Here is a 27,342-nt window from a genome sequence, read left to right as displayed (position 1 = left end):
GGCTGGCTAGTCTTTGCAGGACAGTGATGGCTGGCTGCACTAGGGGGGAGTTACACAGGGTAGCGAGGGCTGGCTAGTCTTTGCAGGACAGTGATGGCTGGCTGCACTAGGGGGGAGTCACACAGGCTAGAGAGGGCTGGCTAGTCTTTGCAGGACAGGGATGGCTGGCTGCAATAGGGGGGAGTTACAAAAGGTAGAGAGGGCTGGCTAGTCTTTGCAGGACAGTGATGGCTGGCTGCACTAGGGGGGAGTTACACAGGCTAGCGAGGGCTGGCTAGTCTTTGCAGGACAGTGATGGCTGGCTGCACTAGGGGGGAGTTACACATGGTAGCGAGGGCTGGCTAGTCTTTGCAGGACAGTGATGGCTGGCTGCACTAGGGGGGAGTCACATAGGGTAGGGAGGGCTGGCTAGTCTTTGCAGGACAGTGATGGCTGGCTGCACTAGGGGGGAGTTACACAGGGTAGAGAGGGCTGGCTAGTCTTTGCAGGACAGTGATGGCTGGCTGTACTAGGGGGGAGTTACACAGGGTAGCGAGGGCTGGCTAGTCTTTGCAGGACAGGGATGGCTGGCTGCACTAGGGGGGAGTTACACAGGGTAAGGAGGACTGGCTAGTCTTTGCAGGACAGTGATGGCTGGCTGCACTAGGGGGGGAGTTAAACAGGGTAGGGAGGGCTGGCTAGTCTTTGCAGGACAGAGATGGCTGGCTGCACCAGGGGGGAGTTACACAGGGTAGGGAGGGCTAGCCATTCTTTGCAGGACAGTGATGGCTGGCTGCACTAGGGGGGAGTTACACAGGGTAGAGAGAGCTGGCTAGTCTTTGCAGGACAGTGATGGCTGGCTGTACTAGGGGGAGTTACACAGGGTAGGGAGGGCTGGCTAGTCTTTGCAGGACAGGGATGGCTGGCTGCACTAGGGGGGAGTTACAGAGGGTAGCGAGGGCTGGCTAGTCTTTGCAGGACAGGGATGGCTGCTGCACTACGGGGGAGTTACACAAGGTAGGGAGGGCTGGCTGCACCAGCAGGGAGTTACACAGGGTAGGGAGGGCTGGCTAGTCTTTGCAGGACAGAGATAGCTGGCTGCACTAGGGGGGAGTTACACAGGGTAGGGAGGGCTGGCTAGTGTTTGCAGGACAGTGATGGCTGGCTGCACTAGGGGGGAGTTACACAGGGTAAGGAGGGCTGGTTAGTCTTTGCAGGACAGTGATGGCTGGCTGCACTAGGGGGGAGTTAAACAGTCTAGGGAGGGCTGGCTAGTCTTTGCAGGACAGAGATGGCTGGCTGCACCAGGGGGGAGTTACACAGGGTAGGGAGGACTGGCTAGTCTTTGCAGGACAGGGATGGCTGGCTGCACTAGGGGGGAGTTACACAGGATAGGGAGGACTGGCTAGTCTTTGCAGGACAGGGATGGCTGGCTGCACTAGGGGGGAGTTACACAGGGTAGGGAGGGCTGGCTAGTCTTTGCAGGACAGGGATGGCTGGCTGCACCAAGGGGGAGTTACACAGGGTAGGGAGGACTGGCTAGTCTTTGCAGGACAGGGATGGCTGGCTGCACTAGGGGGGAGTTACACAGGATAGGGAGGACTGGCTAGTCTTTGCAGGACAGGGATGGCTGGCTGCACTACGGGGGAGTTACACAGGATAGGGAGGGCTGGCTAGTCTTTGCAGGACAGGGATGGCTGCTGCACTAGGGGGGAGTTACACAGGGTAGGGAGGGCCGGCTAGTCTTTGCAGGACAGTGATGGCTGGCTGCACTAGGGGGGAGTTACATAGGGTAGGGAGGGCTGGCTAGTCTTTTGAGGACAGGGATTGCTGCTGCACTAGGAGGGAGTTACACAGGGTAGCGAGGGCTGGCTAATCTTTGCAGGACAGGGATGGCTGGCTGCACTAGGGGGGAGTTACACAAGTTAGAGAGGGCTGGCTAGTCTTTGCAGGAAAGTGATGGCTGGCTTCACCAGGGGGGAGTTACACAGGGTAGGAAGGGCTGGCTAGTCTTTTGAGGACAGGGATGGCTGCTGCACTAGGGAGGAGTTACACAGGGTAGGGAGGGCTGGCTAGTCTTTGCAGGACAGTGATGGCTGGCTGCACTAGGGGGGAGTTACATAGGGTAGGGAGGGCTGGCTAGTCTTTGCAGGACAGTGATGGCTGGCTGCACTAGGGGGGAGTCACACAGGCTAGAGAGGGCTGGCTAGTCTTTGCAGGACAGGGATGGCTGGCTGCACTAGGGGGAGTTACACAGGCTAGCGAGGGCTGGCTAGTCTTTGCAGGACAGTGATGGCTGGCTGCACTAGGGGGGAGTTACACAGGGTAGCGAGGGCTGGCTAGTCTTTGCAGGACAGTGATGGCTGGCTGCACTAGGGGGGAGTTACACAGGGTAGCGAGGGCTGGCTAGTCTTTGCAGGACAGTGATGGCTGGCTGCACTAGGGGGGAGTCACACAGGCTAGAGAGGGCTGGCTAGTCTTTGCAGGACAGGGATGGCTGGCTGCAATAGGGGGGAGTTACACAAGGTAGAGAGGGCTGGCTAGTCTTTGCAGGACAGTGATGGCTGGCTGCACTAGGGGGGAGTTACACAGGCTAGCGAGGGCTGGCTAGTCTTTGCAGGACAGTGATGGCTGGCTGCACTAGGGGGGAGTTACACAGGGTAGCGAGGGCTGGCTAGTCTTTGCAGGACAGTGATGGCTGGCTGCACTAGGGGGGAGTCACATAGGGTAGGGAGGGCTGGCTAGTCTTTGCAGGACAGTGATGGCTGGCTGCACTAGGGGGGAGTTACACAGGGTAGAGAGGGCTGGCTAGTCTTTGCAGGACAGTGATGGCTGGCTGTACTAGGGGGGAGTTACACAGGGTAGCGAGGGCTGGCTAGTCTTTGCAGGACAGGGATGGCTGCTGTACTACGGGGGAGTTACACAGGGTAGGGAGGGCTGGCTAGTCTTTGCAGGACAGGGATGGCTGGCTGCACTAGGGGGGAGTTACACAGGGTAAGGAGGGCTGGCTAGTCTTTGCAGGACAGTGATGGCTGGCTGCACTAGGGGGGGAGTTAAACAGGGTAGGGAGGGCTGGCTAGTCTTTGCAGGACAGAGATGGCTGACTGCACCAGGGGGGAGTTACACAGGGTAGGGAGGGCTGGCTATTCTTTGCAGGACAGTGATGGCTGGCTGCACTAGGGGGGAGTTACACAGGGTAGAGAGGGCTTTCTAGTCTTTTCAGGACAGTGATGGCTGGCTGTACTAGGGGGGAGTTACACAGGGTAGGGAGGGCTGGCTAGTCTTTGCAGGATAGGGATGGCTGGCTGCACTAGGGGGGAGTTACACAGGGTAGGGAGGGCTGGCTAGTCTTTGCAGGACAGGGATGGCTGGCTGCACAAGGGGGGAGTTACAGAGGGTAGCGAGGGCTGGCTAATCTTTGCAGGACAGGGATGGCTGCTGCACTACGGGGGAGTTACACAGGGTAGGGAGGGCTGGCTGCACCAGCAGGGAGTTACACAGGGTAGGGAGGGCTGGCTAGTCTTTGCAGGACAGAGATAGCTGGCTGCACTAGGGGGGAGTTACACAGGGTAGGGAGGGCTGGCTAGTCTTTGCAGGACAGTGATGGCTGGCTGCACTAGGGGGGAGTTACACAGGGTAAGGAGGGCTGGCTAGTCTTTGCAGGACAGTGATGGCTGGCTGCACTAGGGGGGAGTTAAACAGTGTAGGGAGGGCTGGCTAGTCTTTGCAGGACAGAGATGGCTGGCTGCACCAGGGGGGAGTTACACAGGGTAGGGAGGGCTGGCTAGTCTTTGCAGGACAGTGATGGCTGGCTGCACTAGGGGGGAGTTACAGAGGGTAGCGAGGGCTGGCTATTCTTTGCAGGACAGTGATGGCTGGCTGCACTAGGGGGGAGTTACACAGGGTAGAGAGGGCTGGCTAGTCTTTGCAGGACAGTGATGGCTGGCTGTACTAGGGGGGAGTTACACAGGGTAGGGAGGGCTGGCTATTCTTTGCAGGACAGGGATGGCTGGCTGCACTAGGGGGGAGTTACCGAGGGTAGGGAGGGCTGGCTAGTCTTTGCAGGGCAGTGACGGCTGGATGCACTAGGGGGGAGTTACACAGGGTAGGGAGGGCTGGCTAGTCTTTGCAGGACAGTGATGGCTGGCTGCACTACGGGGGAGTTACACAGGGTAGGGAGGGCTGGCTAGTCTTTGCAGGACAGGGATGGCTGGCTGCACTAGGGGGGAGTTACACAGGGTAGGGAGGGCCGGCTAGTCTTTGCAGGACAGAGATGGCTGGCTGCACTAGGGGGGAGTTACACAAGGTAGAGAGGGCTGGCTAGTCTTTTCAGGACAGTGATGGCTGGCTGCACTAGGGGGGAGTTACACAGGGTAGAGAGGGCTGGCTAGTCTTTGCAGATCAGAAATGGCTGGCTGCACTAGGGGGGAGTTACAGAGGGTAGGGAGGGCTGGCTAGTCTTTGCAGGACAGGGATGGCTGGCTGCACTAGGGGGGAGTTACACAGGGTAGGGAGGATTGGCTAGTCTTTGCAGGACAGTGATGGCTGGCTGCACCAGGGGGGAGTTACACAGGGTAGGGAGGGCTGGCTTGTCTTTGCAGGACAGGGATGGCTGGCTGCACTACGGGGGAGTTACACAGGGTAGGGAGGGCTGGCTAGTCTTTGCAGGACAGGGATGGCTGGCTGCACTAGGGGGGAGTTACACAGGGTAGGGAGGGCTGGCTAGTCTTTGCAGGACAGGGATGGCTGGCTGCACTAGCGGGGAGTTACACAGGGTAGGGAGGGTTGGCTAGTCTTTGCAGGACAGTGATGGCTGGCTGCACCAGGGGGGAGTTACAGAGGGTAGGGAGGGCTGGCTAGTCTTTGCAGGACAGGGATGGCTGGCTGCAATAGGGGGGAGTTACACTGGGTGGGAAGGGCTGGCTATTCTTTGCAGGACTGGGATGGCTGGCTGCACTAGGGGTGAGTTACAGAGGGTAGGGAGGGCTGGCTAGTCTTTGCAGGCCAGTGATGGCTGGATGCACTAGGGGGGAGTTACACAGGGTAGGGAGGGCTGGCTAGTCTTTGCAGGGCAGTGATGGCTGGATGCACTAGGGGGGGAGTTGCACAGAGTAGGGAGGGCTGCTAGTCTTTGCAGGACAGGGATGGCTGGCTGCACTACGGGGGAGTTACACAGGGTAGGGAGGGCTGGCTAGTCTTTGCAGGACAGGGATGGCTGGCTGCACTAGGGGGGAGTTACACAGGGTAGGGAGGGCTGGCTAGTCTTTGCAGGACAGTGATGGCTGGCTGCACTAGGGGGGAGTTACACAGGGTAGTGAGGGCCGGCTAGTCTTTGCAGGACAGAGATGGCTGGCTGCACTAGGGGGGAGTTACACAGGGTAGGGAGGGCTGGCTAGTCTTTGCAGGACAGATATGGCTGGCTGCACTAGGGGGGAGTTACAGAGGGTAGCGAGGGCTGGCTAGTCTTTGCAGGACAGGGATGGCTGCTGCACTACGGGGGAGTTACACAGGGTAGGGAGGGCTGGCTGCACCAGCAGGGAGTTACACAGGGTAGGGATGGCTGGCTAGTCTTTGCAGGACAGAGATAGCTGGCTGCACTAGGGGGGAGTTACACAGGGTATGGAGGGCTGGCTAGTCTTTGCAGGACAGTGATGGCTGGCTGCACTAGGGGGGAGTTACACAGGGTAAGGAGGGCTGGCTAGTCTTTGCAGGACAGTGATGGCTGGCTGCACTAGGGGGGAGTTAAACAGTGTAGGGAGGGCTGGCTAGTCTTTGCAGGACAGAGATGGCTGCCTGCACCAGGGGGGAGTTACACAGGGTAGGGAGGGCTGGCTAGTCTTTGCAGGACAGTGATGGCTGGCTGCACTAGGGGGGAGTTACAGAGGGTAGCGAGGGCTGGCTATTCTTTGCAGGACAGTGATGGCTGGCTGCACTAGGGGGGAGTTACACAGGGTAGAGAGGGCTGGCTAGTCTTTGCAGGACAGTGATGGCTGGCTGTACTAGGGGGGAGTTACACAGGGTAGGGAGGGCTGGCTAGTCTTTGCAGGATAGGGATGGCTGGCTGCACTAGGGGGAAGTTACACAGGGTAGGGAGGGCTGGTTAGTCTTTGCAGGACAGGGATGGCTGGCTGCACTAGGGGGGAGTTACAGAGGGTAGCGAGGGCTGGCTAGTCTTTGCAGGACAGGGATGGCTGCTGCACTACGGGGGAGTTACACAGGGTAGGGAGGGCTGGCTAGTCTTTGCAGGACAGAGATAGCTGGCTGCACTAGGGGGGAGTTACACAGGGTAGGGAGGGCTGGCTATTCTTTGCAGGACAGGGATGGCTGGCTGCACTAGGGGGGAGTTACCGAGGGTAGGGAGGGCTGGCTAGTCTTTGCAGGGCAGTGACGGCTGGATGCACTAGGGGGGAGTTACACAGGGTAGAGAGGGCTGGCTAGTCTTTGCAGGACAGTGATGGCTGGCTGCACTAGGGGGGAGTTACACAGGGTAGCGAGGGCTGGCTAGTCTTTGCAGATCAGAAATGGCTGGCTGCACTAGGGGGGAGTTACAGAGGGTAGGGAGGGCTGGCTAGTCTTTGCAGGACAGGGATGGCTGGCTGCACTAGGGGGGAGTTACACAGGGTAGGGAGGATTGGCTAGTCTTTGCAGGACAGGGATGGCTGGCTGCACCAGGGGGGAGTTACACAGGGTAGGGAGGGCTGGCTTGTGTTTGCAGGACAGGGATGGCTGGCTGCACTACGGGGGAGTTACACAGGGTAGGGAGGGCTGGCTAGTCTTTGCAGGACAGGGATGGCTGGCTGCACTAGGGGGGAGTTACACAGGGTAGGGAGGGCTGGCTAGTCTTTGCAGGACAGGGATGGCTGGCTGCACTAGCGGGGAGTTACACAGGGTAGGGAGGGTTGGCTAGTCTTTGCAGGACAGTGATGGCTGGCTGCACCAGGGGGGAGTTACAGAGGGTAGGGAGGGCTGGCTAGTCTTTGCAGGACAGGGATGGCTGGCTGCAATAGGGGGGAGTTACACTGGGTGGGAAGGGCTGGCTATTCTTTGCAGGACTGGGATGGCTGGCTGCACTAGGGGTGAGTTACAGAGGGTAGGGAGGGCTGGCTAGTTTTTGCAGGGCAGTGATGGCTGGATGCACTAGGGGGGAGTTACACAGGGTAGGGAGGGCTGGCTAGTCTTTGCAGGGCAGTGATGGCTGGATGCACTAGGGGGGGAGTTACACAGAGTAGGGAGGGCTGCTAGTCTTTGCAGGACAGGGATGGCTGGCTGCACTACGGGGGAGTTACACAGGGTAGGGAGGGCTGGCTAGTCTTTGCAGGACAGTGATGGCTGGCTGCACTAGGGGGGAGTTACACAGGGTAGTGAGGGCCGGCTAGTCTTTGCAGGACAGAGATGGCTGGCTGCACTAGGGGGGAGTTACACAGGGTAGGGAGGGCTGGCTAGTCTTTGCAGGACAGATATGGCTGGCTGCACTAGGGGGGAGTTACACAGGGTAGGGAGGGCTGGCTAGTCTTTGCAGGACAGGGATGGCAGGCTGCACTAGGGGGGAGTTACATAGGGTATGGAGGGCTGGCTAGTCTTTGCAGGACAGGGATGGCTGGCTGCACTAGGGGGGAGTTACACAGGGTAGGGAGGGCTGGCTAGTCTTTGCAGGACAGTGATGGCTGGCTGCACTAGGGGGGAGTTACACAGGGTAGCGAGGGCTGGCTAGTCTTTGCAGGACAGTGATGGCTGGCTGCACTAGTGGGGAGTTACAGAGGGTAGGGGGGGATGGCTAGTCTTTGCAGGACAGGGATGGCTGGCTGCACTAGGGGGGAGTTACACAGGGTAGGGAGGGTTGGCTAGTCTTTGCAGGACAGGGACGGCGGGCTGCAGTACGGGGGAGTTACACAGGGTAGGGAGGGCTGGCTAGTCTTTGCAGGACAGGGATGGCTGGCTGCACCAGGGGGGAGTTACACAGGGAAGGGAGGGCTGGCTAGTCGTTGCACGACAGGGATGGCTGGCTGCACTAGGGGGGAGTTACACAGGGTAGGGAGGGTTGGCTAGTCTTTGCAGGACAGTGATAGCTGGCTGCACTAGGGGGAGTTACAGAGGGTAGGGAGGGCTGGCTAGTCTTTGCATGACAGAGATGGCTGGCTGCACTAAGGGGGAGTTACAGAGGGTAGGGAGGGTTGGCTAGTCTTTGCAGGACAGTGATGGCTGGCTGCACTAGGGGGGAGTTACAGAGGGTAGGGAGGGCTGGCTAGTCTTTGCAGGACAGGGATGGCTGGCTGCACTAGGGGGGAGGTACACAGGGTAGGGAGGGTTGGCTAGTCTTTGCAGGACAGTGATGGCTGGCTGCACCAGGGGGGAGTTACACAGGGTAGGGAGGGCTGGCTAGTCTTTGCAGGACAGGGATGGCTGGCTGCACTACGGGGGAGTTACACAGGGTAGGGAGGGCTGGCTAGTCTTTGCAGGACAGGGATGGCTGGCTGCACTAGGGGGGAGTTACACGGGGTAGGGAGGGCTGGCTAGTCTTTGCAGGACAGTGATGGCTGGCTGCACCAGGGGGGAGTTACACAGGGTTGGGAGGGTTGGCTAGTCTTTGCAGGACAGTGATGGCTGGCTGCACCAGGGGGGAGTTACACAGGGTAGGGAGGGCTGGCTAGTCTTTGCAGGACAGGGATGGCTGGCTGCACTACAGGGGAGTTACACAGGGTAGGGAGGGCTGGCTAGTCTTTGCAGGACAGGGATGGCTGGCTGCACTAGGGGGGAGTTACACAGGGTAGGGAGGGCTGGCTAGTCTTTGCAGGACAGGGATGGCTGGCTGCACTAGGGGGGAGTTACACGGGGTAGGGAGGGTTGGCTAGTCTTTGCAGGACAGGGACGGCGGGCTGCACCAGGGGGGAGTTACACAGGGAAGGGAGGGCTGGCTAGTCGTTGCACGACAGGGATGTCTGGCTGCACTAGGGGGGAGTTACACAGGGAAGGGAGGGTTGGCTAGTCTTTGCAGGACAGTGATAGCTGGCTGCACTAGGGGGAGTTACAGAGGGTAGGGAGGGCTGGCTAGTCTTTGCAGGACAGAGATGGCTGGCTGCACTAAGGGGGAGTTACAGAGGGTAGGGAGGGTTGGCTAGTCTTTGCAGGACAGGGATGGCTGGCTGCACTAGGGGGGAGTTACACAGGATAGGGAGGGCTGGCTTGAACGGGGTAGTACCTGGTTTGCATTTCTTCAGCTGGCACAACCAGCCGGAATCGGCATCGACAGCATGGCAAAATCAAATATGGAAGGGGGGGGTGGCGCTGGAAGCACTGTGCTGTACCCACCGGCATTTCAAAGATGGCACCAGCTGTAAGCCAAAGCTCGTGGACCTGCATACAATCCGGGGCGGCTGCTTATGATTGGCTGCCGGTCCACGAGCTCTCGGTGGCTTGCGGCTGGCACCATATACAGCATACGTTGTACCAATACTGCAGCACCAGAGCCCCCCGGGCCCCCCTCTGTCTCTGCTCTCTCCGGGCCCGGCTGTCCCCCTCCTGATGGCGGCCCTGAGGCCCGTCGCTCATTGTGAGACTGTCTAGTTGAATTGCTGTCAGTACTTTAGCCACAGAAAGCGTTGGGCGAGGCAATCCCGAATCTCCCGCTATAAGTGATGTTGTGGTCTCTCGTTTTACACCATGTGGAGGAATTAACAGATTAAAGTCAAATACAGTTTATATAGTGTATTTATGCCTCTCTGCAGACACACATGTACTGTGCATCAATCAGAGCAGGGGAGGAGGATTCCTACACAGCCAGAGTACAGTATGGGCAGGGTATTACGTGCACTCAGCATATATACGCCTGTTATAACTACTGTAGTGCAATAGTAATAAAGCAGGAGACGGGGACACATCACGAGATGTCGGAAATATGCTATTCTCTCCCTATACTTTTCATTTGAGTAAACTGCGCCGGTTGTTCTATTGAATCTACATTGCCGCTATGTGTGTGCGGTATGTTGCATATAACGTAATTGCTAAATTTTCCCTTTTCATTGTTTTTTTCAGACTTTTACCCTCCAGCGGGGGGTGAGGACCCCTATAATTTAGAAAATGTTCCACCAAACCTGTGTTATGTAGTGAAAATGAGGGGCGGGATCCCCTATGTGTACGACAATAAAGAGAAGGCTGAGGCTAATGAGCCCCGCTGTTTGCCGTACCCAGACCTGGGAACTTACACTCTAGACCTCAGTCACATCCTGACCCTCATTGCTGATGGCCCAACGTAAGTCATGAGCTCTATGTGTTACATACAGATCCGTTCTGCGTCAGATGCACATAAAAACCACAACAGTACTGACAAACACAAAGTAACCTGGTTCCCTATGAACTGGACAACTGATGATAAGATGTCACTAACTTACTAACTTTTATCTATATAACACGGTGGGGGTCAGTGTCTTATATTACATGTGCACCTTATATAATACCATTCCCCCCGGGTGCAGGAACAGATCAGGCCGCCCTTCATATAGTTATGAAGAGACACATTATCCCTATATCCCCGCAGAGCTACAGTATGTGCTATAACTTATGTAGTATGGCTTATGTACAGTATATCCCTATATCCCCACAGAGATACAGTATGTGCTATAACATATGTACTATGGCTTATGTACAGTATATCCCTATATCCCCACAGAGCTACAGTATGTGCTATAACTTATGTACTATGGCTTATGTACAGTATATTCCTATATCCCCACAGAGATACAGTATGTGCTATAACTTATGTACTATGGCTTATGTACAGTATATCCCTATATCCCCACAGAGCTACAGTATGTGCTATAACTTATGTACTATGGCTTATGTACAGTATATCCCTATATCCCCACAGAGATACAGTATGTGCTATAACTTATGTACTATGGCTTATGTACAGTATATCCCTATATCCCCACAGAGCTACAGTATGTGCTATAACATATGTACTATGGCTTATGTACAGTATATCCCTATATCCCCACAGAGATACAGTATGTGCTATAACATATGTACTATGGCTTATGTACAGTCTATTCCTATATCCCCACAGAGCTACAGTATGTGCTATAACTTATGTACTATGGCTTATGTACAGTATATCCCTATATCCCCACAGAGCTACAGTATGTGCTATAACTTATGTACTATGGCTTATGTACAGTATATCCCTATATCCCCACAGAGCTACAGTATGTGCTATAACTTATGTACTATGGCTTATGTACAGTATATCCCTATATCCCCACAGAGATACAGTATGTGCTATAACTTATGTACTATGGCTTATGTACAGTATATTCCTATATCCCCACAGAGATACAGTATGTGCTATAACTTATGTACTATGGCTTATGTACAGTATATCTCTATATCCCCACAGAGATACAGTATGTGCTATAACTTATGTAGTATGGCTTATGTACAGTATATCCCTATATCCCCACAGAGCTACAGTATGTGCTATAACTTATGTACTATGGCTTATGTACAGTATATCCCTATATCCCCACAGAGCTACAGTATGTGCTATAACTTATGTACTATGGCTTATGTACAGTATATCCCTATATCCCCACAGAGCTACAGTATGTGCTATAACTTATGTACTATGGCTTATGTACAGTATATCCCTATATCCCCACAGAGCTACAGTATGTGCTATAACTTATGTACTATGGCTTATGTACAGTATATCCCTATATCCCCACAGAGCTACAGTATGTGCTATAACTTATGTACTATGGCTTATGTACAGTATATCCCTATATCCCCACAGAGCTACAGTATGTGCTATAACATATGTACTATGGCTTATGTACAGTATATCCCTATATCCCCACAGAGATACAGTATGTGCTATAACATATGTACTATGGCTTATGTACAGTCTATTCCTATATCCCCACAGAGCTACAGTATGTGCTATAACTTATGTACTATGGCTTATGTACAGTATATCCCTATATCCCCACAGAGCTACAGTATGTGCTATAACTTATGTACTATGGCTTATGTACAGTATATCCCTATATCCCCACAGAGCTACAGTATGTGCTATAACTTATGTACTATGGCTTATGTACAGTATATCCCTATATCCCCACAGAGATACAGTATGTGCTATAACTTATGTACTATGGCTTATGTACAGTATATTCCTATATCCCCACAGAGATACAGTATGTGCTATAACTTATGTACTATGGCTTATGTACAGTATATCTCTATATCCCCACAGAGATACAGTATGTGCTATAACTTATGTAGTATGGCTTATGTACAGTATATCCCTATATCCCCACAGAGCTACAGTATGTGCTATAACTTATGTACTATGGCTTATGTACAGTATATCCCTATATCCCCACAGAGCTACAGTATGTGCTATAACTTATGTACTATGGCTTATGTACAGTATATCCCTATATCCCCACAGAGCTACAGTATGTGCTATAACTTATGTACTATGGCTTATGTACAGTATATCCCTATATCCCCACAGAGATACAGTATGTGCTATAACTTATGTAGTATGACTTATGTACAGTATATCCCTATATCCCCACAGAGCTACAGTATGTGCTATAACTTATGTACTATGGCTTATGTACAGTATATCCCTATATCCCCACAGAGCTACAGTATGTGCTATAACTTATGTACTATGGCTTATGTACAGTATATCCCTATATCCCCACAGAGATACAGTATGTGCTATAACATATGTACTATGGCTTATGTACAGTATATTCCTATATCCCCACAGAGCTACAGTATGTGCTATAACTTATGTACTATGGCTTATGTACAGTATATCCCTATATCCCCACAGAGATACAGTATGTGCTATAACTTATGTACTATGGCTTATGTACAGTATATTCCTATATCCCCACAGAGCTACAGTATGTGCTATAACTTATGTACTATGGCTTATGTACAGTATATCTCTATATCCCCACAGAGATACAGTATGTGCTATAACTTATGTAGTATGGCTTATGTACAGTATATCTCTATATCCCCACAGAGATACAGTATGTGCTATAACTTATGTAGTATGGCTTATGTACAGTATATCCCTATATCCCCACAGAGATACAGTATGTGCTATAACTTATGTACTATGGCTTATGTACAGTATATCCCTATATCCCCACAGAGATACAGTATGTGCTATAACTTATGTACTATGGCTTATGTACAGTATATCCCTATATCCCCACAGAGATACAGTATGTGCTATAACTTATGTACTATGGCTTATGTACAGTATATTCCTATATCCCCACAGAGCTACAGTATGTGCTATAACTTATGTACTATGGCTTATGTACAGTATATCTCTATATCCCCACAGAGCTACAGTATGTGCTATAACTTATGTACTATGGCTTATGTACAGTATATTCCTATATCCCCACAGAGATACAGTATGTGCTATAACTTATGTACTATGGCTTATGTACAGTATATTCCTATATCCCCACAGAGATACAGTATGTGCTATAACTTATGTACTATGGCTTATGTACAGTATATCCCTATATCCCCACAGAGATACAGTATGTGCTATAACTTATGTAGTATGGCTTATGTACAGTATATCCCTATATCCCCACAGAGATACAGTATGTGCTATAACTTATGTAGTATGGCTTATGTACAGTATATCCCTATATCCCCACAGAGATACACTATGTGCTATAACTTATGTACTATGGCTTATGTACAGTATATCTCTATATCCCCACAGAGCTACAGTATGTGCTATAACTTATGTACTATGGCTTATGTACAGTATATTCCTATATCCCCACAGAGATACAGTATGTGCTATAACTTATGTACTATGGCTTATGTACAGTATATCCCTATATCCCCACAGAGATACAGTATGTGCTATAACTTATGTACTATGGCTTATGTACAGTATATTCCTATATCCCCACAGAGCTACAGTATGTGCTATAACTTATGTACTATGGCTTATGTACAGTATATCCCTATATCCCCACAGAGCTACAGTATGTGCTATAACTTATGTACTATGGCTTATGTACAGTATATTCCTATATCCCCGCAGAGCTACAGTATGTGCTATAACTTATGTACTATGGCTTATGTACAGTATATCCCTATATCCCCACAGAGATACAGTATGTGCTATAACATATGTAGTATGGCTTATGTACAGTATATCCCTATATCCCCACAGAGCTACAGTATGTGCTATAACTTATGTACTATGGCTTATGTACAGTATATCCCTATATCCCCACAGAGATACAGTATGTGCTATAACATATGTAGTATGGCTTATGTACAGTATATTCCTATATCCCCACAGAGATACAGTATGTGCTATAACTTATGTAGTATGGCTTATGTACAGTATATTCCTATATCCCCACAGAGCTACAGTATGTGCTATAACTTATGTACTATGGCTTATGTACAGTATATTCCTATATCCCCACAGAGCTACAGTATGTGCTATAACTTATGTACTATGGCTTATGTACAGTATATTCCTATATCCCCACAGAGCTACAGTATGTGCTATAACTTATGTACTATGGCTTATGTACAGTATATCCCTATATCCCCACAGAGATACAGTATGTGCTATAACTTATGTAGTATGGCTTATGTACAGTATATCTCTATATCCCCACAGAGCTACAGTATGTGCTATAACTTATGTAGTATGGCTTATGTACAGTATATTCCTATATCCCCACAGAGCTACAGTATGTGCTATAACTTATGTAGTATGGCTTATGTACAGTATATCCCTATATCCCCACAGAGCTACAGTATGTGCTATAACTTATGTACTATGGCTTATGTACAGTATATCCCTATATCCCCACAGAGATACAGTATGTGCTATAACTTATGTACTATGGCTTATGTACAGTATATCCCTATATCCCCACAGAGATACAGTATGTGCTATAACTTATGTAGTATGGCTTATGTACAGTATATCCCTATATCCCCACAGAGATACAGTATGTGCTATAACATATGTACTATGGCTTATGTACAGTATATCTCTATATCCCCACAGAGATACAGTATGTGCTATAACTTATGTACTATGGCTTATGTACAGTATATCCCTATATCCCCACAGAGCTACAGTATGTGCTATAACTTATGTACTATGGCTTATGTACAGTATATTCCTATATCCCCACAGAGCTACAGTATGTGCTATAACTTATGTACTATGGCTTATGTACAGTATATCCCTATATCCCCACAGAGCTACAGTATGTGCTATAACTTATGTACTATGGCTTATGTACAGTATATCCCTATATCCCCACAGAGATACACTATGTGCTATAACTTATGTACTATGGCTTATGTACAGTATATCCCTATATCCCCACAGAGATACAGTATGTGCTATAACTTATGTAGTATGACTTATGTACAGTATATCCCTATATCCCCACAGAGCTACAGTATGTGCTATAACTTATGTACTATGGCTTATGTACAGTATATCCCTATATCCCCACAGAGATACAGTATGTGCTATAACTTATGTACTATGGCTTATGTACAGTATATCCCTATATCCCCACAGAGCTACAGTATGTGCTATAACTTATGTACTATGACTTATGTACAGTATATCCCTATATCCCCACAGAGCTACAGTATGTGCTATAACTTATGTACTATGGCTTATGTACAGTATATCCCTATATCCCCACAGAGATACAGTATGTTCTATAACTTATGTAGTATGGCTTATGTACAGTATATTCCTATATCCCCACAGAGATACAGTATGTGCTATAACATATGTACTATGGCTTATGTACAGTATATTCCTATATCCCCACAGAGATACACTATGTGCTATAACTTATGTACTATGGCTTATGTACAGTATATCCCTATATCCCCACAGAGATACAGTATGTGCTATAACTTATGTACTATGGCTTATGTACAGTATATTCCTATATCCCCACAGAGATACACTATGTGCTATAACTTATGTACTATGGCTTATGTACAGTATATCCCTATATCCCCACAGAGATACAGTATGTGCTATAACTTATGTACTATGGCTTATGTACAGTATATCCCTATATCCCCACAGAGATACACTATGTGCTATAACTTATGTACTATGGCTTATGTACAGTATATTCCTATATCCCCACAGAGCTACAGTATGTGCTATAACTTATGTACTATGGCTTATGTACAGTATATCCCTATATCCCCACAGAGATACAGTATGTGCTATAACTTATGTACTATGGCTTATGTACAGTATATTCCTATATCCCCACAGAGATACAGTATGTGCTATAACTTATGTAGTATGGATTATGTACAGTATATTCCTATATCCCCACAGAGCTACAGTATGTGCTACAACTTATGTACTATGGCTTATGTACAGTATATCCCTATATCCCCACAGAGCTACAGTATGTGCTATAACTTATGTACTATGGCTTATGTACAGTATATTCCTATATCCCCACAGAGATACAGTATGTGCTATAACTTATGTACTATGGCTTATGTACAGTATATCCCTATATCCCCACAGAGATACAGTATGTGCTATAACATATGTAGTATGGCTTATGTACAGTATATCCCTATATCCCCACAGAGCTACAGTATGTGCTATAACTTATGTACTATGGCTTATGTACAGTATATCCCTATATCCCCACAGAGCTACAGTATGTGCTATAACTTATGTACTATGGCTTATGTACAGTATATCCCTATATCCCCACAGAGATACAGTATGTGCTATAACTTATGTACTATGGCTTATGTACAGTATATCCCTATATCCCCACAGAGATACAGTATGTGCTATAACTTATGTAGTATGGCTTATGTACAGTATATCCCTATATCCCCACAGAGATACAGTATGTGCTATAACTTATGTACTATGGCTTATGTACAGTATATCCCTATATCCCCACAGAGATACAGTATGTGCTATAACTTATGTACTATGGCTTATGTACAGTATATTCCTATATCCCCACAGAGATACAGTATGTGCTATAACTTATGTACTATGGCTTATGTACAGTATATCCCTATATCCCCACAGAGATACAGTATGTGCTATAACTTATGTACTATGGCTTATGTACAGTATATCCCTATATCCCCACAGAGATACACTATGTGCTATAACTTATGTACTATGGCTTATGTACAGTATATCCCTATATCCCCACAGAGCTACAGTATGTGCTATAACTTATGTACTATGGCTTATGTACAGTATATCCCTATATCCCCACAGAGCTACACTATGTGCTATAACTTATGTAGTATGGCTTATGTACAGTATATCTCTATATCCCCACAGAGATACAGTATGTGCTATAACTTATGTACTATGGCTTATGTACAGTATATTCCTATATCCCCACAGAGATACAGTATGTGCTATAACTTATGTACTATGGCTTATGTACAGTATATCCCTATATCCCCACAGAGATACAGTATGTGCTATAACTTATGTAGTATGGCTTATGTACAGTATATCCCTATATCCCCACAGAGCTACAGTATGTGCTATAACTTATGTACTATGGCTTATGTACAGTATATCCCTATATCCCCACAGAGATACAGTATGTGCTATAACTTATGTACTATGGCTTATGTACAGTATATCCCTATATCCCCACAGAGATACAGTATGTGCTATAACTTATGTACTATGGCTTATGTACAGTATATTCCTATATCCCCACAGAGCTACAGTATGTGCTATAACTTATGTACTATGGCTTATGTACAGTATATCCCTATATCCCCACAGAGATACAGTATGTGCTATAACTTATGTACTATGGCTTATGTACAGTATATCCCTATATCCCCACAGAGCTACAGTATGTGCTATAACTTATGTACTATGGCTTATGTACAGTATATTCCTATATCCCCACAGAGATACAGTATGTGCTATAACTTATGTACTATGGCTTATGTACAGTATATCTCTATATCCCCACAGAGCTACACTATGTGCTATAACTTATGTACTATGGCTTATGTACAGTATATTCCTATATCCCCACAGAGATACAGTATGTGCTATAACTTATGTACTATGGCTTATGTACAGTATATCTCTATATCCCCACAGAGATACAGTATGTGCTATAACTTATGTACTATGGCTTATGTACAGTATATCCCTATATCCCCACAGAGATACAGTATGTGCTATAACTTATGTACTATGGCTTATGTACAGTATATCTCTATATCCCCACAGAGATACAGTATGTGCTATAACTTATGTAGTATGGCTTATGTACAGTATATCTCTATATCCCCACAGAGATACAGTATGTGCTATAACTTATGTAGTATGGCTTATGTACAGTATATCTCTATATCCCCACAGAGATACAGTATGTGCTATAACTTATGTAGTATGGCTTATGTACAGTATATCCCTATATCCCCACAGAGATACAGTATGTGCTATAACTTATGTACTATGGCTTATGTACAGTATATCCCTATATCCCCACAGAGATACAGTATGTGCTATAACTTATGTACTATGGCTTATGTACAGTATATCCCTATATCCCCACAGAGATACAGTATGTGCTATAACTTATGTACTATGGCTTATGTACAGTATATTCCTATATCCCCACAGAGCTACAGTATGTGCTATAACTTATGTACTATGGCTTATGTACAGTATATCCCTATATCCCCACAGAGATACAGTATGTGCTATAACTTATGTAGTATGGCTTATGTACAGTATATCCCTATATCCCCACAGAGCTACAGTATGTGCTATAACTTATGTAGTATGGCTTATGTACAGTATATCCCTATATCCCCACAGAGCTACAGTATGTGCTATAACTTATGTACTATGGCTTATGTACAGTATATTCCTATATCCCCACAGAGCTACAGTATGTGCTATAACTTATGTAGTATGGCTTATGTACAGTATATTCCTATATCCCCACAGAGATACAGTATGTGCTATAACTTATGTACTATGGCTTATGTACAGTATATTCCTATATCCCCACAGAGATACAGTATGTGCTATAACTTATGTAGTATGGCTTATGTACAGTATATCCCTATATCCCCACAGAGCTACAGTATGTGCTATAACTTATGTACTATGGCTTATGTACAGTATATCCCTATATCCCCACAGAGCTACAGTATGTGCTATAACTTATGTACTATGGCTTATGCACAGTATATCCCTATATCCCCACAGAGATACAGTATGTGCTATAACTTATGTACTATGGCTTATGTACAGTATATTCCTATATCCCCACAGAGATACAGTATGTGCTATAACTTATGTACTATGGCTTATGTACAGTATATCCCTATATCCCCACAGAGATACAGTATGTGCTATAACATATGTAGTATGGCTTATGTACAGTATATTCCTATATCCCCACAGAGCTACAGTATGTGCTATAACTTATGTACTATGGCTTATGTACAGTATATTCCTATATCCCCACAGAGCTACAGTATGTGCTATAACTTATGTACTATGGCTTATGTACAGTATATTCCTATATCCCCACAGAGCTACAGTATGTGCTATAACTTATGTACTATGGCTTATGTACAGTATATTCCTATATCCCCACAGAGATACAGTATGTGCTATAACTTATGTACTATGGCTTATGTACAGTATATCCCTATATCCCCACAGAGCTACACTATGTGCTATAACTTATGTAGTATGGCTTATGTACAGTATATCCCTATATCCCCACAGAGCTACACTATGTGCTATAACTTATGTACTATGGCTTATGTACAGTATATTCCTATATCCCCACAGAGCTACAGTATGTGCTATAACTTATGTAGTATGGCTTATGTACAGTATATCTCTATATCCCCACAGAGCTACAGTATGTGCTATAACTTATGTACTATGGCTTATGTACAGTATATCCCTATATCCCCACAGAGCTACACTATGTGCTATAACTTATGTACTATGGCTTATGTACAGTATATCTCTATATCCCCACAGAGCTACAGTATGTGCTATAACTTATGTACTATGGCTTATGTACAGTATATCCCTATATCCCCACAGAGCTACACTATGTGCTATAACTTATGTACTATGGCTTATGTACAGTATATCCCTATATCCCCACAGAGCTACACTATGTGCTATAACTTATGTAGTATGGCTTATGTACAGTATATCTCTATATCCCCACAGAGCTACAGTATGTGCTATAACTTATGTACTATGGCTTATGTACAGTATATCCCTATATCCCCACAGAGCTACAGTATGTGCTATAACTTATGTACTATGGCTTATGTACAGTATATCCCTATATCCCCACAGAGCTACAGTATGTGCTATAACTTATGTACTATGGCTTATGTACAGTATATTCCTAGCTAGGCAGCTGACAGCTCAGGACTCATCACACAAACACGTGACATTTGTTTTAACAAGCTAAAGTATATGCTTTATAGTTGTTTAAAGAACAGGTTTGTCTGGTTTCTTTGTAAATGTTTGGTTCAATCCAAAGCTCTAGTAAATTAGGGAATACGCCATGTGTCTAATGATTCAATTGCTCAATCTCACCCGCCCTCTCTCCCCTGCACACATCTCTGCCCTCTCTCACCTAGATACATTCCTGCTCTCTCTCACCTAGATACATCCCTGCCCTCTCTCCCCTGCATACATCTCTGCCCTCTCTCCCCTGCATACATCCCTGCCCTCTCTCACCTAGATACATTCCTGCTCTCTCTCACCTAGATACATCCCTGCCCTCTCTCCCCTGCATACATCCCTGCCCTCTCTCACCTAGATACATCCCTGCCCTGTCTCCCCTGCACACATCCCTGCCCTCTCTCACCTAGATACATACCTGCCCTCTCTCCCCTGCACACATCCCTGCCCTCTCTCCCCTGCATACATCCCTGCCCTCTCTCCCCTGCATACATCCCTGCCCTCTCTCCCCTGCATACATCCCTGCCCTCTCTCCCCTGCATACATCCCTGCCCTCTCTCACCTAGATACATACCTGCCCTCTCTCACCTGCATACATCCCTGCCCGCTCTCACCTAGATACTTTCCTGCTCTCTCTCACCTAGATACATCCCTGCCCTCTCTCCCCTGCATACTTCTCTGCCCTCTCTCCCCTGCACACATCCCTGCCCTCTCTCACCTGCATACATCCCTGCCCTCTCTCCCCTGAAAACATCTCTACCCTCTCTCCCCTGCATACATCCCTGCCCTCTCTCACCTAGATACATACCTGCTCTCTCTCACCTAGATACATCCCTGCCCTCTCTCCCCTGCATACATCTCTGCCCTCTCTCCCCTGCATACATCCCTGCCCTCTCTCCCCTGCACACATCCCTGCCCTCTCTCCCTTGCATACATCCCTGCCCTCTCTCCCCTGCATATATCTCTGCCCTCTCTCCCCTGCATACATCCCTGCCCTCTCTCCCCTGCACACATCCCTGCCCTCTCTCACCTAGATACATACCTGCTCTCTCTCACCTAGATACATCCCTGCCCTCTCTCCCCTGCATACATCTCTGCCCTCTCTCCCCTGCATACATCCCTGCCCTCTCTCCCCTGCACACATCCCTGCCCTCTCTCCCTTGCATACATCCCTGCCCTCTCTCTCCCCTGCATACATCCCTGCCCTCTCTCCCCTGCATATATCTCTGCCCTCTCTCCCCTGCATACATCCCTGCCCTCTCTCCCCTGCACACATCCCTGCCCTCTCTCACCTAGATACATACCTGCTCTCTCTCACCTAGATACATCCCTGCCCTCTCTCCCCTGCATACATCTCTGCCCTCTCTCCCCTGCATACATCCCTGCCCTCTCTCCCCTGCACACATCCCTGCCCTCTCTCCCTTGCATACATCCCTGCCCTCTCTCCCCTGCATATATCTCTGCCCTCTCTCCCCTGCATACATCCCTGTCCTCTCTCCCCTGCACACATCTCTGCCCTCTCTCCCCTGCATACATCCTTGCCCTCTCTCCCCTGCATACATCCCTGTCCTCTCTCACCTGCACACATCCCTGCCCTCTCTCTCCCCTGCACACATCCCTGCCTTCTCTCCCCTGCACACATCTCTGCCCTCTCTCCCCTGCATACATCCCTGCCCTCTCTCCCCTGCACACATCCTTGCCCTCTCTCCCCTGCATACATCCCTGCCCTCTCTCACCTGCACACATCCCTGCCCTCTCTCACCTAGATACATCCCTGCCCTCTCTCCCCTGCACACATCCCTGCCCTCTCTCCCCAGCATACATCCCTGCCCTCTCTCACCTAGATACATTCCTGCTCTCTCTCACCTAGATACATCCCTGCCCTCTCTCCCCTGCATACATCCCTGCCCTCTCTCACCTAGATACATCCCTGCCCTCTCTCCCCTGCACACATCCCTGCCCTCTCTCACCTAGATACATACCTGCCCTCTCTCCCCTGCACACATCCCTGCCCTCTCTCCCCTGCATACATCCCTGCCCTCTCTCCCCTGCATACATCCCTGCCCTCTCTCCCCTGCATACATCCCTGCCCTCTCTCCCCTGCATACATCCCTGCCCTCTCTCACCTAGATAAATACCTGCCCTCTCTCACCTGCATACATCCCTGCCCGCTCTCACCTAGATACTTTCCTGCTCTCTCTCACCTAGATACATCCCTGCCCTCTCTCCCCTGCATACTTCTCTGCCCTCTCTCCCCTGCACACATCCCTGCCCTCTCTCACCTGCATACATCCCTGCCCTCTCTCCCCTGAAAACATCTCTACCCTCTCTCCCCTGCATACATCCCTGCCCTCTCTCACCTAGATACATACCTGCTCTCTCTCACCTAGATACATCCCTGCCCTCTCTCCCCTGCATACATCTCTGCCCTCTCTCCCCTGCATACATCCCTGCCCTCTCTCCCCTGCACACATCCCTGCCCTCTCTCCCTTGCATACATCCCTGCCCTCTCTCCCCTGCATATATCTCTTCCCTCTCTCCCCTGCATACATCCCTGCCCTCTCTCCCCTGCACACATCCCTGCCCTCTCTCACCTAGATACATACCTGCTCTCTCTCACCTAGATACATCCCTGCCCTCTCTCCCCTGCATACATCTCTGCCCTCTCTCCCCTGCATACATCCCTGCCCTCTCTCCCCTGCACACATCCCTGCCCTCTCTCCCTTGCATACATCCCTGCCCTCTCTCTCCCCTGCATACATCTCTGCCCTCTCTCCCCTGCATATATCTCTGCCCTCTCTCCCCTGCATACATCCCTGCCCTCTCTCCCCTGCACACATCCCTGCCCTCGCTCTCCCCTGCATACATCCCTGTCCTCTCTCCCCTGCACACATCTCTGCCCTCTCTCCCCTGCATACATCCCTGCCCTCTCTCCCCTGCACACATCCTTGCCCTCTCTCCCCTGCATACATCCCTGTCCTCTCTCACCTGCACACATCCCTGCCCTCTCTCTCCCCTGCACACATCCCTGCCTTCTCTCCCCTGCACACATCTCTGCCCTCTCTCCCCTGCATACATCCCTGCCCTCTCTCCCCTGCACACATCCTTGCCCTCTCTCCCCTGCATACATCCCTGCCCTCTCTCACCTGCACACATCCCTGCCTTCTCTCACCTAGATACATCCCTGCCCTCTCTCCCCTGCACACATCCCTGCCCTCTCTCCCCAGCATACATCCCTGCCCTCTCTCACCTAGATACATACCTGCCCTCTCTCACCTGCATACATCCCTGCCCTCTCTCCCCTGCATACATTCTTGCCCTCTCTCCCCTGCATACATCCCTGCCCTCTCTCCCCTGCACACATCCCTGCCCTCTATCCCCTGCACACATCCCTGCCCTCTCTCCCCTGCACACATCCCTGCCCTCTCTCACCTAGATACATACCTGCCCTCTCTCACATAGATACGTACCTGCTCTCTCACACCTAGATACATACCTGCCCTCTCTCACCTGCATACATCCCTGCCCTCTCTCCCCTGCATACATCTCTGCCCTCTCTCCCCTGCACACATCCCTGCCCTCTCTCACCTGCATACATACCTGCCCTCTCTCTCCTAGATACATACCTGCTCTCTCTCACCTGCACACATCCCTGCCCTCTCTCTCCCCTGCATGCATCCCTGCCCTCTCTCTCCTAGATACATACCTGCCCATTCTCCCCTGCACACATCCCTGCCCTCTCTCACCTAGATACATCCCTGCCCTCTCTCCCCTGCACACATCCCTGCCCTCTCTCACCTAGATACATACCTGCTCTCTCTCACCTAGATACATCACTGCCCTCTCTCCCCTGCACACATCCCTGCCCTCTCTCCCCTGCACACATCCCTGCCCTCTCTCCCCTGCACACATCCCTGCCCTCTCTCCCCTGCCCTCTCTCCCCTGCACACATCCCTGCCCTCTCTGCCCTAGATACATACCTGTCCTCTCTCACCTAGATACATACCTGCTCTCTCTCACCTAGATACATCCCTGCCCTCTCTCCTATGCAAACATCCCTGCCCTCTCTCCCCTGCACACATCCCTGCCCTCATACACCTATATACATACCTGCCCTCTCTCACCTGCATACATCCCTGCCCTCTCTCACCTGCATACATACCTGCCCTCTCTCTCCTAGATACATCACTGCCCTCTCTCACCTGCACACATCCCTGCCCTCTCTCCCCTGCATACATCTCTGCCCTCTCTCACCTGCATACATCCCTGCCCTCTCTCCCCTGCACACATCTCTACCCTCTCTCCCCTGCACACATCTCTACCCTCTCTCCCCTGCACACATCTCTACCCTCTCTCCCCTGCATACATCCCTGCCCTCTCTCACCTAGATACATACCTGCTCTCTCTCACCTAGATACATACCTGCCCTCTCTCCCCTGCATACATCTCTGCGCTCTCTCCCCTGAACACATCCCTGCCCTCTCTCCCCTGCACACATCCTTGCCCTCTCTCCCCTGCACACATCCCTGCCCTCTCTCCCCTGCTTACATCCCTGCCCTCTCTCCCCTGCATACATCTCTGCCCTCTCTCACCTGCACACATCCCTGTCCTCTCTCCCCTGCACACATCCCTGCCCTCTCTCACCTGCATACATCCCTGCCCTCTCTCCCCTGCCCTCTCCCCTGCACACATCCCTGCCCTCTCTCACCTGCACACATCCCTGCCCTCTCTCCCCTGCACACATCCCTGCCCTCTCTACCCTGCATACATCTCTGACCTCTCTCCCCTACCCTCTCCCCTGCACACATCCCTGCCCTCTCTCACCTGCACACATCCCTGCCCTCTCTCACCTGCATACATTCCTGCCCTCTCTACCCTGCACACATCTCTACCCTCTCTTCCCTGCAAACATACCTGCCCTCTCTCACCTAGATATATACCTGCCCTCTCTCACCTAGATACATACCTGCCCTCTCTCACATAGATACGTACCTGCTCTCTCACACCTAGATACATACCTGCACTCTCTCACCTGCATACATCCCTGCCCTCTCTCCCCTGCATACATCTCTGCCCTCTCTCCCCTGCACACATCCCTGCCCTCTCTCACCTGCATACATACCTGCCCTCTCTCTCCTAGATACATACCTGCTCTCTCTCACCTGCACACATCCCTGCCCTCTCTCTCCCCTGCATGCATCCCTGCCCTCTCTCACCTAGATACATACCTGCCCTCTCTCACATAGATACGTACCTGCTCTCTCACACCTAGATACATACCTGCCCTCTCTCACCTGCATACATCCCTGCCCTCTCTCCCCTGCATACATCTCTGCCCTCTCTCCCCTGCACACATCCCTGCCCTCTCTCACCTGCATACATACCTGCCCTCTCTCTCCTAGATACATACCTGCTCTCTCTCACCTGCACACATCCCTGCCCTCTCTCTCCCCTGCATGCATCCCTGCCCTCTCTCTCCTAGATACATACCTGCCCATTCTCCCCTGCACACATCCCTGCCCTCTCTCACCTAGATACATCCCTGCCCTCTCTCCCCTGCACACATCCCTGCCCTCTCTCACCTAGATACATACCTGCTCTCTCTCACCTAGATACATCACTGCCCTCTCTCCCCTGCACACATCCCTGCCCTCTCTCCCCTGCACACATCCCTGCCCTCTCTCCCCTGCACACATCCCTGCCCTCTCTCCCCTGCCCTCTCTCCCCTGCACACATCCCTGCCCTCTCTGCCCTAGATACATACCTGTCCTCTCTCACCTAGATACATACCTGCTCTCTCTCACCTAGATACATCCCTGCCCTCTCTCCTATGCAAACATCCCTGCCCTCTCTCCCCTGCACACATCCCTGCCCTCATACACCTATATACATACCTGCCCTCTCTCACCTGCATACATCCCTGCCCTCTCTCACCTGCATACATACCTGTCCTCTCTCACCTAGATACATACCTGCCCTCTCTCTCCTAGATACATCACTGCCCTCTCTCACCTGCACACATCCCTGCCCTCTCTCCCCTGCATACATCTCTGCCCTCTCTCACCTGCATACATCCCTGCCCTCTCTCCCCTGCACACATCTCTACCCTCTCTCCCCTGCACACATCTCTACCCTCTCTCCCCTGCACACATCTCTACCCTCTCTCCCCTGCATACATCCCTGCCCTCTCTCACCTAGATACATACCTGCTCTCTCTCACCTAGATACATACCTGCCCTCTCTCCCCTGCATACATCTCTGCGCTCTCTCCCCTGAACACATCCCTGCCCTCTCTCCCCTGCACACATCCTTGCCCTCTCTCCCCTGCACACATCCCTGCCCTCTCTCCCCTGCTTACATCCCTGCCCTCTCTCCCCTGCATACATCTCTGCCCTCTCTCACCTGCACACATCCCTGTCCTCTCTCCCCTGCACACATCCCTGCCCTCTCTCACCTGCATACATCCCTGCCCTCTCTCCCCTGCCCTCTCCCCTGCACACATCCCTGCCCTCTCTCACCTGCACACATCCCTGCCCTCTCTCCCCTGCACACATCCCTGCCCTCTCTACCCTGCATACATCTCTGACCTCTCTCCCCTACCCTCTCCCCTGCACACATCCCTGCCCTCTCTCACCTGCACACATCCCTGCCCTCTCTCACCTGCATACATTCCTGCCCTCTCTACCCTGCACACATCTCTACCCTCTCTTCCCTGCAAACATACCTGCCCTCTCTCACCTAGATATATACCTGCCCTCTCTCACCTAGATACATCCCTGCCCTCTCTCCCCTGCATACATCTCTGCCCTCTCTCCCCT

The 27,342-nt window shown here is 49.9% G+C and overlaps 1 protein-coding gene across 1 annotated transcript in view; it reads left to right on the top strand.

Annotated features, from left to right (window-relative positions):
• AMPD3 (adenosine monophosphate deaminase 3) overlaps positions 1-27,342 on the top strand; it is a 446,942-nt gene that overhangs the window by 115,139 nt on the left and 304,461 nt on the right. Inside the window, exon 5 of the mRNA XM_088476082.1 lies at positions 10,009-10,225. Coding sequence (XP_088332208.1) covers positions 10,009-10,225 — 217 coding nt within the window. The remainder of the gene's footprint in view (positions 1-10,008; positions 10,226-27,342) is intronic.

Source organism: Taudactylus pleione, unplaced genomic scaffold (assembly GCF_031769625.1).
Source record: "Taudactylus pleione unplaced genomic scaffold, aTauple2 ptg000182l, whole genome shotgun sequence".
NCBI lineage: Eukaryota > Metazoa > Chordata > Amphibia > Anura > Myobatrachidae > Taudactylus > Taudactylus pleione.
This window is presented reverse-complemented; position numbering and strand designations above follow the sequence as displayed.